At 47.2% G+C, this 17,946-nt stretch overlaps 1 protein-coding gene across 1 annotated transcript; it reads left to right on the forward strand.

The window, feature by feature from the left end:
* The first annotated feature begins 1,561 nt into the window (after window positions 1–1,561).
* On the forward strand, window positions 1,562–17,820 carry LOC135828776 (hemicentin-2-like). The gene is made up of 13 exons (XM_065341207.1): window positions 1,562–2,015; window positions 2,146–2,427; window positions 2,845–2,944; window positions 5,079–5,489; window positions 6,165–6,422; window positions 7,780–8,088; window positions 8,788–8,855; window positions 9,686–9,824; window positions 10,564–10,692; window positions 11,821–11,976; window positions 13,956–14,001; window positions 15,545–15,676; window positions 16,817–17,820. Exons 2-13 carry the CDS (start codon window positions 2,422–2,424, stop codon window positions 16,818–16,820), a joined length of 1,758 nt encoding a protein of 585 aa, XP_065197279.1. The 5' UTR covers window positions 1,562–2,015; window positions 2,146–2,421; the 3' UTR covers window positions 16,821–17,820.
* The last annotated feature ends 126 nt before the right edge of the window (window positions 17,821–17,946 follow it).

Here is a 17,946-nt window from a genome sequence, read left to right on the forward strand (position 1 = left end):
GACATTATGGATACAGATCTTTCTTTCCAGTTGTGTATGAATGTCAGGATTGTGCTTGGGTCGTAGTTGTGTCAGTGCCAAACCGTATCTACAGCACTGGTACACTGTAGAGCTACGCCTACGGTGCACAGCCGTAACTAGACTAAAAGTTATTTATAATTATCACGTTTATTACCAGAGCTCAATATTTCAATAATTCTAGTGATAGTCACTATCACAGTATCAGCGATGGCGCTCTTTGGTGTTTTTAACAAAAGCTGCGTGGATAATATGGTGCTGATCGCTACTCAAACCATACAAGTGACCTACACGAAGCGTTGTCCCCCGGCCAGCGCCGTTCGATCATACAGCATGTATGAACACCAGTCTAGTCCTGTAGTGTAGGCTGTAGGCTGTAGGCTCCAAGATACACCAACTGTCAAGAGTAATATTCATGCTGCATGCAAACCACAGTGTGGCCAAAGAAAGCTCGCATTGGGACTTCCACATGCACATGCACATGCACGCTCACAAACACACACACACACACACACACACACACACACACACACACACACACACACACACACACACAAGAGAGTAATGATTACGTATCTCTAGTCAGTCTAGATATACCCACAACTAATGTACAATGTATTATGTGGTTGGAGGCATGGGGGGGGGGGGGGGGGCATGAGAAAATCTGTACGGTAACGTCTCAGTTCTGAACTTCTGGACACACAATGTGCAATGATTGTGTACAACATACATGACATTGTCCAACACTGGCAATGCAAGCCGGTCGGCAGACTCGGCACTCGGCAGCGTCGACCACAGTATGATAACAACCTGTAAGATCGGGATCCCAGGCCAGCACAGAGTACTCGTCAGTAGGTCAACGAGCTACAATGTAGGCTTTATGCACGCTGCGTGTGTCCGCATGTACCCAGAAGGGACGTCATTCCCCGGCATAGGATGTGATCAACAGCCCTTTAGTCTTTTTAAAATACTAGGCTTTAGCGCAGGGTAGAGAAAGCCAACACAACTGTGCTGCTGCCTTATGAGTTATGAGTTCTGTATGACTTTTACCAGGCAATTGTCTTTGTCTACAGTGCATAAGCTCCCGGCCACGCTCAGGTAGACTATCACTATTTATAGTAGCGGGCAAGGTGCGCTTGTCACTTGAAAGTTTCAAAAGTCACAACCATACATACCCACATCATATCTTCACATTTTGGGTCTATAGTTGTGTTGTGTTGTAGGTGCACGATAATATGATCGAGTTTCGGCGTGACCAGGTCCATAGATTTCTCGAGTACAAGAAGGAGAAGCCGGCACGCGGGACCGTGCCAGTGTAGGTCGACCAATTGTGAAGTGATTACGCCCATGATTAGTGATAAAGGTGGCACGGGACGGCTCGCCAGCTACACTCGCCTTTGCACTTGTTTATGAGGCGTCACTGTCCCAGATCTGCAGACTGGTTTAAACAGTGTAGTTATCGTGCCTGTGAGGCACGTGCGCACGTGTGGATTCTAGGGCAGTAGGTAGTGCTAGTGTGACTCTGAGTGTTGACTTTTGAATGACGGTGATGACCGACTTTGAGCGCAAAGATAGCCCGATCTAGCACTTCTCTTCTGGCACTTGACGGAAGAATAAATCCCTGTAGTCGCTTTCCGACTGGCCTTCGGTTCCCATTCCGACCGCTGACCTTCTTGAAATGTAATCGCATTCTCTTGTCCTCGATTTTCCCCGTTTGTGTTGTGTCGTACTCGAATGTACCTCTGTTCCGTGGTTCAATTCTCAAGCGTTTTGACTGTTGTTACTGCCACTGGTACTAGTGGTAGCTGGGTTCAAGTTGAACGCAGTCGTCGTGTGAATCTGTCTTGCACGCGACTGCAAACTCGAGGAGCCTGAGCTAAGATTGTGAAGGAAGGAATCGACCGTGGATCTTTCGTCCAGCCTTCTTTTGCCGAGGCTAGGTTGAGTTTGGCGGCAATTCGACTCTGTTCGCGAGGGACTAGCAGGTTCTGCAGCAGGTACGTGGAGAAGTGCAGTAACCTATTATTTCAAGTGTATTCTTCCGGGTCTTGGAAGTCGAGCTCATCAACGACCTCCGCAATAACTATAATACTTGGTGCTGTCATCTGTCATAACCTGTTGGTGCAGTTGCAGGTTGCCTCTCTGTTCGCATTTCCACTGCAGCTGCTGACTTGCGATCACAGCCCACCGCTGGCCCCGCTGCAGTTTTCCGAACCTCATCGCGCAGATATCTGTGAAGTGCGTGGGTTTCTTGTCTGCTCCGTCGTTAGTGGTCGGTTCGCACGTCTGCTGTTGGTTGGAGCGATCTGAGTTCTCTACCTCGCACTCTCTGTACATCGATGGTGCATGTGCCGGTGCTGTCTGGAAGCTGAAACTTACTTACTTACTTGAAAGCTGAGCAAGATGAAGGTGAGAATATCCGACAGTCTAGTCCCAGTCAGGGTTCGGAAGTCACAGTGCCTCTGGCCACCGGCTACCGAGCACTTGCATAGCATGCAGCTTGTCACCGCAACCTGTTTCCGGGCTTGCGCTTTGCGTGACCATGCTGACACTGTGACAGACCCTGTGCAGTGCAAGGGTCTTTGACTTTACTCCGTAACCTCCTTTCCTCCCAATATTGGCAATATGCCTATGCTGTGTTCACAGTATTTCCCCTATCTCGATGTACTAGTAATAATATTGTCGCTGCCTTGTATCTCATGTTATGTGCGAAGGAATTAAAAGGCTGTGGAGAATATCTGAGTCTTCGTTTCATCAAATTATTTTTGTTGTTGAGACTGAGCGGAGTCTTCACGCGTCAATCATTATCATGTGCGTGATTTGCAGGTTCACAGCCGGCGTGCGGGGAACATGGGCCTGGCCGCACGGAAGTACTCGCTGCTCTTAGCGACGTTGCTGATGCTTCCACTGCTGGGCAGTGTTGTAGGTGAGTGGCCTTGTAACGTGTGACCTGGATTGTTGCTTGGGACCATGGCTCTATGATAGTTCACCTCTACTCACATCGGAGTCACTCACTGAGACGACATACGGACAGTTACCCGATCATACTGCAGTGTGATGATATTAGGGGTGTGCGGATAATGCTCGAAAAGGTGCAGCAGATTCTGCTCGAAAAGCAGTGAAATTGGCAGAACCATACAAACCTTATGGCGGGCAATTCCTCGAATTCTGCTCCATTTCTTTATCCACATACCAAACATGCATGAAACTTACCAGAAAAAGTACCGAATTCTGCCAATTTTTCTGCCGGCATTATCCGCATATGCCTAGATGATATCGTGAGTTTTGTAACGTGTTCGCCGAAGGCCAGACAACCCACTGCTACCGGACTAACTTAGAAGAGGCTGGCTACGTGAACGAGGTGCTCGGGTGTGCTTCGCTGAGAGTAGCAGGCGATATGACTCGAGTTGGTCACGAAACGCGTCCCTTCCTCAATTACCCACTTTTCAGTGCCTTTGCGGCATCACTTGTACATTGCGTGAGGGAAATCTGGGATTGAAGTACCCAGAGTATTATGTGTATACGGTTTCTGATGTGCATTTTCTTGTTCATGGTCTGACCTTCCGAAGATGTTTATAGTTTATACATTTCCTGTACATTGCAAACAGGCAGGCACTGGTGCTGAAGTAGTGCTCCACATTCACACTTGTACACACACACACATGATGCACACATGCACGCACGCACACACGCGCGCACACACACACACACACACACACACACACACACACACACAGTTGTACGACACACCATTACACATGCACGGAGGGAGACCGCACCGTACGCGCACACACACACACACACACACACACACACACACACACACACACAACATTGTATGTGTGTCGTGATAGACTGATGTATCAGTAAGGAGGGATAAAAGAGCAGAGGCATGGGCAGAAGACTAAACAAAACAAAAAAGTAGGCAAGGTGTATCACTGTTGTGTCTGTATGCACTCTGACTGGGTAGTGATGGTAAGAGGGCTTGAAAGTACTACGTCACAGCATAGCGGCAACAATTTCAAAAAATTCAAAAACTGGAATCACTTGGATCCAGTTTTTGTATGGATCCAAGCACATTTCAAGCGGTCTTACTCACAGCACGGTGATATAGCCGATGAAATTGACTGATTTGGCTAATGGGGGTGGGATGACAACTGGTGGCGAAGTAAAAGTCACACCTGCATACAACATGAGCGGGTTGATATGTACCCACACACTGAGGCAATAGCAAAGTCACCTTAGTGGATCCTAAATAGAAATCTGATGTGAACTTACTACTTCAGTACTCCCTGGCCGTTTTTGACGTCATCACTTTCAAGCCCTAGTAGTAGTATCACAGAAGAGTCGACCAGACATTATTCAGGAATGCAGTATAGTCATACATTGCAACAATATGGCAGGCAAATTAGTTTTAGCCTACAGTCCATTCACAAAAAGATGGGCCCTGGCTTTGGCGAGCTCCCGTATTTGGCGATTTTTCGAGATTTTATCGTACACAGTGCAGTGCTGCGAAATTTGAAAAAGGGGCCAAAAAGGGTACCTGAACTGGGGTTCGAACCGCAGGGTCAAACCGGCTGGATTTTGATGTTTTTTCCCAATTCAGTACTCTTGGGGCAAAACCTGGCCGAAATCCTACTCTTGCAACGGCTTGCTTTTTGGACAAATAGACTTCAGAAATATAATTGGAAGAGGATTCCATAGGGGATTGCAGAAAAAATTCTAAAAAACTCAACGTTTGACCCACTTATGGCCAAAAGCTAGAAGTATCGTTTTCTGAATGGACTGTAGCGAGCCAAGAGATGGTCCCTGCGATGTCCAGCAGAATGGTTCCACAGAACAGCACTTGCCACCTTGGGCCGGGATGTACTGGCGCGAGTGAGGCTTTGCTGCCTGAGAAGCCCTCCGGTTTGCCGACTACGTGTCCTGCTGTCTGTTCAATGGACGAGAGAAGAGGATGGCTAGGGAGGGGCTGATCAGTGTGAACGTATCCATTTAAAGACTTTTAAAAAGCAGTTAAAAGTAGATGCATAACGTGCGTTATTCCTGTACTGTTGCAGATGCCGCTTCTTGCTCGTCGATGGGCGTTCCAATGCTGCGATCACTGGGTAGCACAGCTACAGGTCCAGGGTCTCAGCCTGCAGGTATTCAAGCTGACAAGAATATCACCGTGATCAACAATTCCTCTTCAGCGGCAAGTATCAGCACCCCGCGCTGCCTTGTTCAAGTCGCCACACATGTCACCATCAGCGAGCTGTTCACCTGGTGGCTGTTCAATGGTGTGCCCATTGAATCGCTCAGGGCTCACTATTCCATCACGGCCAGCTTGTATCAGGACACAGTTGACGGTGTCCAGCGGCTGTTTGCATCCACGGCAATAACCTGGCCAGACACCATCACCGAGTCTCAGCAAGGCGTCTATTCATGCCGCGTTTGCAATGAATCAGAGTCGTTCTTCCTGAATGTGGTCGGTGAGTTTCTTATACTTTTGTCTTATTGAAATATGCATTAGCGGACGGTTCTGTGAAGTGAATACATGTTTTACAGTCTCTCTGACTCGTTCATGTGGATAATCGGCTGCTCCAGTCCTAGTAGCACCACCATCTTGGTTGTTGCTATACTGGCATAGCGTGGTGATGTTCCAGGGAAGTGGTCGAGTAATACATGGCAACTAACCCACATTGTCTTGGTGTACTCCGTGTGGGGAAGGGTGCAGACATGTGTACTTTGAAGTACACCCATGCGCAAGTACACGTTCCCTAGCTTCTTCTGCTTTCTGCTGGCAACAACCCTGACCATTGAGCGGTGACTATATCACGGTGCTAAAGGATTGTATTGAACTGAGCTTTGTGCCTTTGCTCCGAAATAAATGATCAACACAAAACTTCACAGTTGTGGCAACATGCCCGCTGATGGAACAAAGGATATCCACTAACGAATGACACGCATATTGTTTTGACATGCTCAAATGTAATCCATACTTGAACTCGGATGGTGAGCCAAATAAATTATGGTGAAAAGGTGTAATTGTAATTGCTTTGAGTCGGACGCCTGGGTGAATTGAATGGTATCTCAATGCATGGCTTGTATCCTGCATCATACAGTATGCGGGTCGTGTTCTGTTTCTCCAACCCATTGAACTCCAGTCCCCGCCAGGATACTGTTTGTGAACTCCAGCACGGCCCTCTTGGCTGGTAGCAGTGCAACTCTGCTCTGCACGGCGGAAGGCGAATCACCCGTGCACATGTCCTGGTATAGGGACGGAGCGGAGATCATGTCGGCCACTTCCCATTCTCTTCAGCTGGTGCTGGACAACGTGAGCGCGCAGCACCGCGGCACGTACCGCTGCGTTGCTTCCAATCTCTATGGCAACGAGTCACGTGACCTGGTGATCTTTGTTCAAGGTGAGATGGCAGTGCCTGTGTGCTGTGTACATGTATATTGTATTTTGTATTTATTTATTCAAAGGATCAGTCTGGGAAGTGAACTGCCTGAAAAGAGAAAAAAACGCCAGACCCACCAGGACTCGACCCCGGGACCTTGTTTGTCATGAGCAATGCTCTAACCACTGAGCTATGGGACCAGGCTGAATCTAGAAGGCGCTGACAAGTTTTTCACTCCAAAGGCAGCTCACAACACGTGCCACACATACTGATGGCACTTGGGTCTTTTTCCCTCCCCCAGGGGACCAATCACGGTCATATTTATTTCTTATTATTATTATTTCTCACGGTGGCCGTTGGCCAATAAGAGAGATGCAATTAATAATGGTGATTATATGAGGCTATGAGGTAACGTCAGTTGAAAATATGATGATAGTGATAGTTTAGAATGGCAACCAGACTACAGGCAAATGGCCTAATGACAATCGCACCACATACCAGCTACTACAGTATACTGGCTGTGCACTATGTCAGTGATGTTGCTTAGCAACACTGAACATTCTATCTACTGCATGCCTAGCGCAGTGTCCCCAATTGGACTGATTCAGCGGCTCGCCCTCAATGGCTGATCACGCAAGCTGTATTCACGTAATAAGCACCCACATGCAGAGGATTACCAAACGCTTACTTAGTATCACTTGTGCACATTGGCCTGGTTATTTGGCCAGCAGTATCTTTTCATCAAGCTATTACTGGGTTGTGTGTCCAATGATGATGAAATTGTCCTGGCAATCGTGATGCTAAGCTTCTCTAAAGCACTTTGAAGTAATAAAGCTGCGTCTAAGTTCTTATGAGTATGCCATGCTCTGTGGTGCAAGTCTCTCCACAGTTTTCCGAACCATGATCAAGACTGACATGTTTTTGTAGGGCAAGAGGGTGGAGCTGGTAGTGGCAGGATTATTGTGCTGATCAACAGCCAGGCGTAGGTTGATAACTGTTAGCAAGAGTAGATAAACAAGAGTGTGCAACTCCCGGATCGGCTGGCCCACGGTGGAAATTTTGTTGACATAATCTTTTCTACGACCCACGCGCTGCGAGTCTTTTGGAAAGTTTTGCCTCATGCACTTGGTCTGGCTTTACATTACAAGGTCAGTGCCCAGCACGTGCTCTCACGCTGTTCAGCGGCAAGATGTGCATTTTTCTGAAAAAAGGTGACGTCAACAAAAAATTCCGCCGTGGGCGGGATATCTGCAGATTGTGCAGGAGAGATCCGGAGTTGCACACTCTTGTTTATCTACTCTTGCTGTTCGGCATGTTGAACGTAATCATATTCACAACAGTGCATGTTTCCTGCAAACATTCTTCTACTCTTGTGCAGAGGTTCCAGTGCTTCGAGCTGGATCCACTCCAGCGTTGATCAGCAGCGCTCTCACATCGACCAGTGCTAACTTCAGCCTGCCGGACGTTGCATCGAACGGCAATGCCACCGTGATCCACTACAGCATCACCTGCACTCCCACCTCTATGTATGCGTACGCCAAAGCACGCACCGCGGTGGCAACCTCGCAGACAGTCACAGTGAGTGGTCTGCATCCCGGCGTGGAGTATATGTGCGCATACAGAGTCCTCAACGCAGTTGGTCACAGCAGGCTGAGCTCACCCCTGAGAATATGTACAGCCGAAAGCAGTAAGTTGATCCCTGCTAGTAGACTGCTTTGTGCAGATGCTGTTCTGTACAACTACTATAATTCCACTGCATGTACTTGCTGAAAGTCAATTGCATTTCGGAAGTGTGAAACGTTTTACAAACTCTTGAAGATAACAATTTGAGGTTATCAAGTCCCTTCAATGTTGCCATGTGGCTGAGGATACAGCTGTCTGATAGTTTAGTTCCAGATGAGGGAACAACAAGCTGAACTTCCTATCAACAGCTAATGTAACACCTGTGTGCAGACCGGCATATTGGGATGGTCTGAGATCATGATTGAGAAACTGAGAGTACCAGGTTCAAGTCCTCTTGGAAGCTGAAGGAGTTTTCCAGCCGTGCCGCGACGCACAGTTAATTGGGAACCCGAGGCCTGGCACGAGGGAAAATGGATGCACTGGATAGAATTTTCGGCCTTTGACCACTTTGGTGGTGGGTCTGATCTACTCACTTCCCACCGTGCCACCTTAGGGGCTGCATCTCCGCCTTGATCCGAAGGCTTGAGAGTGGTGTTCCGATGGATGCAGAAAATCCAGACGAATTTCGTCTCCCAGTATGATTTTTTCACCAGTAGATTTTTAGTGGGCAGTATCTTTATCACAATAACACGTATCACTGCAGTGGAATGAGATAGCGGCCGGAACTCAATCCTGGTTTTGTACTTTGTTTCTGTTCCTTCAGTTTCTGATCCACCGACGTCACTCGAAATTGCATCCGTGTCGCCTTTGACTATTGACTTCCAGTTCCAGGTAACCGATAGAGCAACTTCATGTATCTCACAATTCAGTTGCTTGGTCAAGGCCTGACAAGTTACAGAAAGTGCTGTGTATGTCTTAGGCAAGGCAGTCAATCAATTGTGTTCGTATTTTCTACTCACACGCACACGAACCCTTCGAAGACTGTATATTCATGCACTCGAGTGCTCATACACTCGAATCATCACACAAACTGTGGGGCTTGATCTGTCTTACAACGTTCTTGCAAGACGATACAATAACAGCTCCTGTTCTCTACAAATCCTTACACACACACTAAAGTACTATCAACTAAAACCAGCTAATTTATGCACAGAACATATCCTGAAAAGCAGCGAAACAAAGGAAGCCAAAGCAGCAGGCATGGAAAGATCCCGTACGCACTATGAACTCTTGCACTCTAGATATGTGCAGCGTACGATACTAGTTCAGCGGCTACTAACACTAGCATGACAGACATGAATGAAACCGCAACCAAGTGAGCGTGACACAGATTACGAAGGTAATGAAAAGAACCAGACTGTCATCGCACAACCGCCTATTGTCGGCTCACACACAGAAACCAGATAGTCTAGCAATATATGAAATGCGACGGAACAAATTGTGTCCACCGTCCCGGGTATAATTATCAGCTCCCTTCAACTATAGGACAGACTATTAATTTTGTATATTGTACTTCTATCCCAAGTCTACTGAATACGATATACTCGTATAAAACGAACAAAGATGATGTCGTAATGTCGTATACATCGTTAACGGATTGCTGCAACTGCACAAACAATGTATTGTCTTATTCTTATTCTTTTCTTGCCTTTGCGCTGCAGGCACCAGCAGAGAATTCCTCGTTTGGAGTGATCAGTGGCTACCGAGTGTACTACTGTGAGTCAGCCGGCTGCAACAACACAGCTGACTGTCCATGCCTGCCGAAGAATTACCTGGGAAACCAAACTATCACGAATACCGGTATGTCTGCTGCTGCCTCTAAACACCAGGTTCTTGATGTTTTCTATTCATCATTTGAATCTTCCTGTGTAGTGCGGACATTCGTAAAAGGCCCTCTAACCGGATTTGACCCAGGGAAACGATTTAAGCGGAATCCACAGCAGCAAGACTCAGTAACAAGACTCAGTAGCAAGACTCAGTAACAAGATTGAAGGTCTGCTGCACATACTAGTCAAGTCAATAGTCAAAATTGCCACCGGATTGCACACGACATGCCTAAGAAAGCTACAGAATAAGGACAGTCTGCTACTACATTGCCTAGCATACCTAATGATGAACAGACAGTAATTCTCTGCAGTGCATTGCGAGCAGTTCCCCAACTGTGGAGACAAAACGAGTACGAGATGAATCCAACTCTGAGCAGCAAACGGGTGAAGAGCCATCCGATTGTATAAGATAGGCTTTGAGTGAAGAACCATCCGATTGTATAGGATAGGCTTTGAGTGAAGAACCATCCGATTGTATAGGATAGGCTTTCAACAGAGCTCTTACAGATAAGCTAAAGGTCAGAATCTGATTACGAATGAGCATATTATACAACCTGTGCTTATCTCTTGCACATAAGAAAGTGTGAAAAGTCCCTTGTACTTTGAATTTATAATGTTCCACTGGTATACCGTCCAGGTAGGGTCTTCTCATCAACTACTTTAATCAATTGGGTATGTGCTGTTCAATTTCAATTTCAATTTCCATGCCATAGGCTCGACACAAATGAGAGGTGTTATAATGGATCTTAAGGCTGATACAACCTACACGCTTCTAGTGCAAGCTATCAATGCTGCAGGTTATGGGCGGCCGGCATCGGTACTGGGTACCACGAACAGCAATGGTACGGACTTCTCTGTGCTACTGTCAAACATCGTAAACGTTTTGCATACGTTCATACATGCACAGTAAGACCTGTAACTAAAGACCACCATGACTAGTGACCAGCCTGGTACTACAGGCCACTTCGCCACGCATGGACGGTCTCACATTCACGTAATATGGTTGTGCGGTGCAAACCTCTAACTAAGGACCACCTGCCACTAAAGACCGCTTTCTCAGGCCCCAAGGGGTGGTCGTTAGTCACAGGCTTTACTGTACATGTGTTTGTGTACATTGGTGGTGATCTCATCCAGGGGCTTGGAGAATAATGTGTGTATCTCAACCGGTGGTCTGTTTCAATTGTACGAATTTCCATTTCCACGAGATCCTCTGGGTCCCTGAAAAATCACTTCACCATCACCACGGTCAAAATCATAACCATCTGAGCATACTAGCAGATGACTGGGCTGGGCGTACATGCAATCTGGCCCTGGCCTTGGGGCAACTGTACCGAGCAGCCAACAAACGAGACCTACATGAATTTGCACCCGGACCTACCATCAGTGATACGACTCCCCGATCGGAGCGCATTGTGAGCACTGAGAGTTTATGCACGGATTTGAAGAAGATTACAGCAACGGTGAGAGAGTATGTTTAGTAACCATGACAAATCCCTATTGGGATCGCAACAAGCATACGCAGATCTGCAAAGTTAAACAATTGACTGCATGATTGGATGATTGCTAGGTCTGCTCTGAATCAAATTCCTGATGCACATACGATTCTCCTGGAATACTTCACATACTGAACTGTGACGTACCTGTATAGTGTATGAAGGATAATAGGTCTATTCCTGGATGAGGGTTTGCTGGAGGTGGAGCTTTGCTATTCCACACACCGTCGCCGACATAACTAGACTGTGGCAGCAAGGTCCACAGAATATGCGAGATCATACGCATGGGATGCTCATGCGCTACAAGAGGCAATGCATGCTATATTCAGATATGGATGAGGGCCCTGCAATAACAAAATGTAATGGTAGGGATGAGAGCACTTTCCACTAAAAACATGCGGCTATGTTTAATGCATAGATATCATTGCAATGCATTGGTGCTTCCATTCATTTGTTTTCTTCAACCCCGGCTTGCAGCCATCGTCAGCAACGTACGCAAGGGCAAGTCTTCCACTAACCTTGCACTGATCATCCCGCTGTGCATCCTGGCGCTTGTGCTCATTGTTGGCACGGCGATCCTGTGGAGGATGCGTCACCGGATGCCGTGCCACCGAAAGCGGTATAAATTGCAAGGTATGGCATTAGTAAAGTAGCCCAAGAACAAGTAATTTGTCCGAAAGTTGGTCTGTTCTTTACCCTAAACGATACAACATGGATGCGCTAGGCAAGCAATAAGTGACGACCAATTGTACCGTCAGACCTCGCTTATCCGGTCCTCTTTTATCCGGATCCCTCGCCATCCGGAAGAACATAGCTGCTTACAGATTTACAGTACGCATAGTGCATCCAACATAACCGGTGTTCGGTTATCCGGTTCCCTCGCCTATCCGGATATTTTTGTGGAAACGGATGTGTGCGGTTAAAGGGGAAGTATACCCTAAAATCAAATTTTCACCAGTTGTAGTCTTCTGGGTGCTGAGTCGAATGGTCTTGGTCCGAGGAAGCTGCGACGCTCCCTTCCTACTTGAATCCCAATCGAACTCGCGCACTTCCACCGAAACTGGGTGACTGCGCCCTACTAGATGGGGATTTGTATGCAAAATGTCACTAAAAGCGCCATTTCGTTCTTATAAAAGCAAGGATGACCGCGATTGGCCCATATATTGTAGTCGTTTGGATGCTGAGTCGACTGGTTTTGGTCCGAAAAGGCTGCGATGCAGCGTTCCTCCTTTATTCCCAATCGAACATGGTTGAACAAGCGGTCACGTGCTCCTGGGTGCCCAAATCACCTGGTCACCGCGCCAGCAGGCGACAACTTTCACACCAAGGTTCAACTCGAGTTCAACTCGAGTGACAGGACTGCACCCAAAAAAGGTCAAACAGGCTAGTAAGTTGTACCCTGCAGGCACGGTGACCAGGTGACTGGTGTACGCAGGAGCACGTGACCGCTTGTTCAACCATGTTCGATTGGGAATAAAGGAGGAACGCTGCATCGCAGCCTTTTCGGACCAAAACCAGTCGACTCAGCGTCAAAAAGACTACAACATATGGGCCAATCGCGGTCATCCGTGCTTTTATAAGAACGAAATGGCGCTTTTAGTGACATTTTGCATACAAATCCCCATCTAGTAGGGCGCAGTCACCCAGTTTCGGTGGAAGTGCGCGAGTTTGATTGGGATTCAAGTAGGAAGGGAGCGTCTCAGCTTCCTCGGACCAAGACCATTCGTCTCAGCTTCCTCGGACCAAGACCATTCGACTCAGCACCCCGAAGACTACAACTGGTGAAAATTTGATTTTAGGGTATACTTCCCCTTTAAGCGAGGTCTGACTGTAGTGGTTTTAGAAGGTATCATCTCATAGTATGTAGCCGCATAATATTGAATATCTCAATTTTACAGAGACTCGGAGAAGTCCCAAGAGTTCCTGATTTTGTTAGTTAGCTCTTCTTAGTCCAATTCCCGTTTTTGTAGGCATTAAGACTAACGCTGTAACCTCATGCATACAACCCATCTTCCTGTTCTCGATTATACAACCACCTCCAATTCTAATGGCATATGCTATGAACTCACAACACCACCATGACCGGGTTCGAGGTCAAGGTGTGTGCAGCCTGTAGTGCATGGAGCAGGTAATTCTTGCTCACTCCCTTTGTATGTGAGTTCTACAATATCATTGCCATCAAGCCATGGCTTCTGTACCAATCCCCAAACCAGTTAATTAACACAATCATGCAGAAGAACGCTGGTAGTAGCAATGTGCTGCACTGACAAGCTCTCTTTGGTAAACTGGCCTTTTTCGGCAAAGGCTCGGAAATCTCAAATCCTTATGGTCCCTATGGTGAACTGACTGGCATTTTTCGGCAAAGTACGTGAGTTAATGATTGTGATAAAATAAACAAAGGGCCAACACCAGAATATTTTAGTTCTACGACTGTGTTCTTGTATGCGCATATAATACTGGACTACGTGATTCTTAGCGCAGACGTAGAGCAGATGCTCGAATAAGGTCAATGTCACTACCGCCAGTCCTAGGAAGTGTGCAAGTGATACAGAACGGTCTCATATGGACTCATTGAGAAATGTATTCGCCTTTCTGTTCCTGTGTGTTTGTAGCCATCCCAGCGCACAAGCCACCGGGGACTGGAAATGCAAAGCAGAAGTAAGAACTGCATTTTTAAAACCAAACAACACTGTTTGGCTGCACTGTCGAGTACGGTAGCCTTGAGATGTTGCAATGAGTCAAATGCCACTGGCCGTGACACGGGCCCCAGTCCCAATGTTACTGATAAGCTCTGCATGTGTGGTCTCTGGTTTTGCCACTTCTCACGTACAGTGGTTTGTGTAGTCACATGCATGCATTTCTCACTGTCTCAATCTCTCTCTCTCAGGCATCAATCAATCAAGGATGTCAGTGCCCTTTACGTATCTGGCGTATTGTCATACCTGGATACCCCCTAGATAGGCGAATCCTTGACCCCCTAGATAGGCGAATCCTTGGCTTAGTATAATAAGCATAGGGATACTGAGAGAGCTTCCAAGCTCGAGGTCCTCGCTATGCTTTGTTCTCAACTAGGTCATTACTTACAGAAACGTCTGCAATTTTGCTAGTAAAAAAATGCAAGAACGCTGGTGGCCTAGCAGATTGTACGGTACGGGAGATATACGGGGCGCGCCAGGCATGGCGCATCACGTGATGACCCCCCCCCTCCTCCACACACCCACACACACACACACACACACACACACACACACACACACACACACACACACACACACACACACTGTACTGTACTGTACTGTATTGACAGCTACCCTAACGGGTCACGCCGCCCTCCACCAAAGCATGGGTATGATGAGGGGCAGTGGCAACAAAAGCAAAAAAACTGCAAGCAGAGAGAGATAGCAGGAGAAAGACAGCGATAGTAGTACATCTGGTGTGCGACGTATCAAAAAGAAAAGAGAGATGACAAGAGATATGCACAAAAAGGAAACAATAATTGTTTGAACCTGTATTATTGCAGTTCCGAAACAATCAACCAGGTGATGGAGTGTGGGCACCCGAAGTCCCACCTGGACTCCACTGGAAGAATATTCCATGCAGGGATATCAGCGGTAGGCCAAGCGTTGAAAAACAGCCATGAAGTCTAGAAGTCCACCGCGCTCGAACTGAAATTGCAGGATCAAACAATTTCCCACGCGTCGTCAGGCAGCATAACTCTTCTCCCTGCATCACCATCCATATCCAGCAACCGTCTCCACTCGCAGCTCATGTCTCTGCCACCACTGTACTCCGAGCTTCGCAGTTTGAAACCATTCGGGGGTCAGCTACACCACCGCGAATGAAAAGTCAGAAACACGCCAGGGGCGACTCTGGTGGACCCAGAGCCACCCCGTGGCCCAAGACTAGTAAGAGGAACGACTGAAAACTCAGATAAAACGGAGCTACAGAAAGTGCAACCGTCCCCTTCAAGCACAGTTACACACACACACACACACACACACACACACACACACCACACACACACACACACACACACACACACACACACACACACATATAAGAGCTGTGGACCCTGGCTAGCGCCAGGCACTACTAACATAACGTCTTTTACATCGCTTCAAGAATCACATGATCACAATCATGGCATTGTCTCAAGGACCCCATACTACTGTTGGCGTTGCTTGTGTCCTTGTTCTCACAGCAATCCTATGCTGAAGTCTGCCATGAAAATGGTCGCAGAGCCACTTCCAAGGCCAGTATCTCGGACCCCTCCATACTCTCAAATGGAAGACTATGACAACAGTACTTTGTGTAGACCACTCGGCATCACTGTGTAAGTGGATTACTGGCACACTGCTATACCATGCTGTGTCTTAAGGTACCACTACCACACTGGTATACCATGCCGTGTCTTAAGGCACCACAGTCCTAAATGTAGTTCTGTAAACCGCCCAATGTGCGCGTCACCAAATTTTCATGATTTCTTAGGACCCGGCGAGTTTGCGAGGGCAAAAGGTCGCTAAGCACTATGGCTACTTACATACACCCACTGTTGAAGTTTGATTTCATGCTGATTAATATTCGCGTTATGCTCTTCTCGCAAAAAATATAGCGAACATTAATCCGCAGCGAATATTAGGCAGTTTACATTATTTGCCACATGCAAACCACACGTGCGAACTGAGTCCTCGCCTTTGCGGGCATCGTGTGCAGCTTGCCAGGTATATCTAGTCATGCAGATGTGCTCGTAGCTAGATAGGGCTAAGAAGTCAGGTCATCCAGGCCTGCCAGGCAATTGGGTGCAAACAATCCTAGCTCCCTGCCCCAGGATCGATTTACTTGTGCAGGTCATATTTCCTGTTGATGATGATGATGGTGGTGTTTCTACAGGCTGTGATCTCCATGGTTACTTTGGTTTGGGTATCTGATTTTTCCTCTGTTTGGTCCGGGATAAAGATACCGAGTGAGATGGAAATTGACGCTCATCAGAGTTGTAAAACGAGTGCCATTTTATTGCGCCTGCTTTGTTCCACCTTGGAAATTCCCAAAACTGGTATAGCTACAACCGCCATGCTGGCTTCTAACTTGCATCACTCTCAGTCAGGTAGGAAAGCTCAGGCTGGCCACAAGCAATTGCAGTATCAATGAGAAACCTCAAACTATCAAAAGACTGATGCTCTGGAAAAAAAAGAAGACGCTTAGTTCTTTTGCAACCAGATTGTTGTTGGTCCTGCAGTGTTGAGCACGTGTGACGGCATCACTTCAGGAACACCAGGGGCGTAGCAGCCAGTCCAGCCGGTCCGGCTTAGGCCGGACCACTTTTTCGCCCAGAAGTGCCCAGAATGCAGGATTTTGCACCCTAATTTCAATTTTCCCGCCCCCCCCCCCTCCAACCGGACCACCTCCAACGGGGGCACTACGCGCCTGAACACGGATCAAGGTTTCCATGTGCCTGTTCTGTCTCACTCTGCAGGTAATTGGCAAGTAAGATGCTGCATACATAGTGGGCAGAGTGGATTAGAAGACGAGCAGTATTGTAGTAGAACTTTATCCTCTTCTCATGACCGGGCTGTCTGTATCGGAGTGTGGATGTCCTCCAGCTGAGCCTAGCCCAATACGGTACAGAGTATATTTGACGGTGCTCTAGCTGCTGCAAGTGTGGGCTCGGCTGGTTGTGTGTGTTCAGATAGCCAACCCACACCGGGCATCCTACTCTGTCAGTCACTGGCCCGGTCCATCTTTGAAGTGTGCCGCTAAGCCGCAAAAGTCCCGTAAAATGTTCTCACAAACGTGTACAGATGTACAGTGATGTCCTGGTCGGTTGAAAAAAAGTAAGTAAGGGTATTGTATCAGTTGCATTCTACTCATCTCTACATGTGTACAGCATTGTCTTATGATCTCTATCACCTACTGCCTGCTGTAGCCGGATCTGGGTGAATTGTGCATGTGCATGTGCATGTGTGCATGTGTGCATGTGCATGTGTGCATGTGGCTATTTGTGTGATAACCTGTTTGCTGTACTATAGCTTCCTCTCCGTCTCGATTGTTGCGTTGCTGCCTGTTTTGTCTTCAAAGCTTCACTGCCCAGTCGTGTACCTATACTGCCTCTGCCCTATATTCTATCTCTCCTGCTGCCATTTTGAATAATTATTTCTATTACCTTGCCGCATAGTCTTCCACATGGATGCATGGAGTGCATGGAAGGAATTCTACATGGCCTTGCTCAGCTAGAAGCATCTTCTGAAAATGCAAAATGTTTATACCCCAACTTTAAATCCGTCTTGTCGAACTAATTTGCTGATCACAATTTACACCATTTATACGTCGTGCATTATCCACACAGTCATACAAAACAAACTATTATCCTGTACTACATGTACTACTACTTGGAAGAGTGCTTCTCGTCACAGAACAGATATCAGACCCGGCTAACATTTGAAAGTAGCAATGTTCTCAGTGGTTCTTGTGCCAATATTGTCTGAACCGGGCATGAGAGGGAAACCGTGAGTCCTAAACAAGCCTTGCGGTTGTGTTGGGTTGAAGTGAGCTGAAAGCTTGCTCACAGGAATGTGACGCAAAGAATCTTGGGAACACTCTTTGCGT

The sequence above is a fragment of the Sycon ciliatum genome, chromosome 1 (assembly GCF_964019385.1).
Source record: "Sycon ciliatum chromosome 1, ocSycCili1.1, whole genome shotgun sequence".
Classification (NCBI taxonomy): domain Eukaryota; kingdom Metazoa; phylum Porifera; class Calcarea; order Leucosolenida; family Sycettidae; genus Sycon; species Sycon ciliatum.

Bases quoted from the DNA above. Each gene is read 5' to 3' on its own strand.
- LOC135828776 (XM_065341207.1), top strand. The intron at 9,825-10,563 runs GTATGTCTGCTG...TCCATGCCATAG, and splicing joins CCAAACTATCACGAATACCG to GCTCGACACAAATGAGAGGT. The intron at 10,693-11,820 runs GTACGGACTTCT...CCCGGCTTGCAG, and splicing joins GGGTACCACGAACAGCAATG to CCATCGTCAGCAACGTACGC.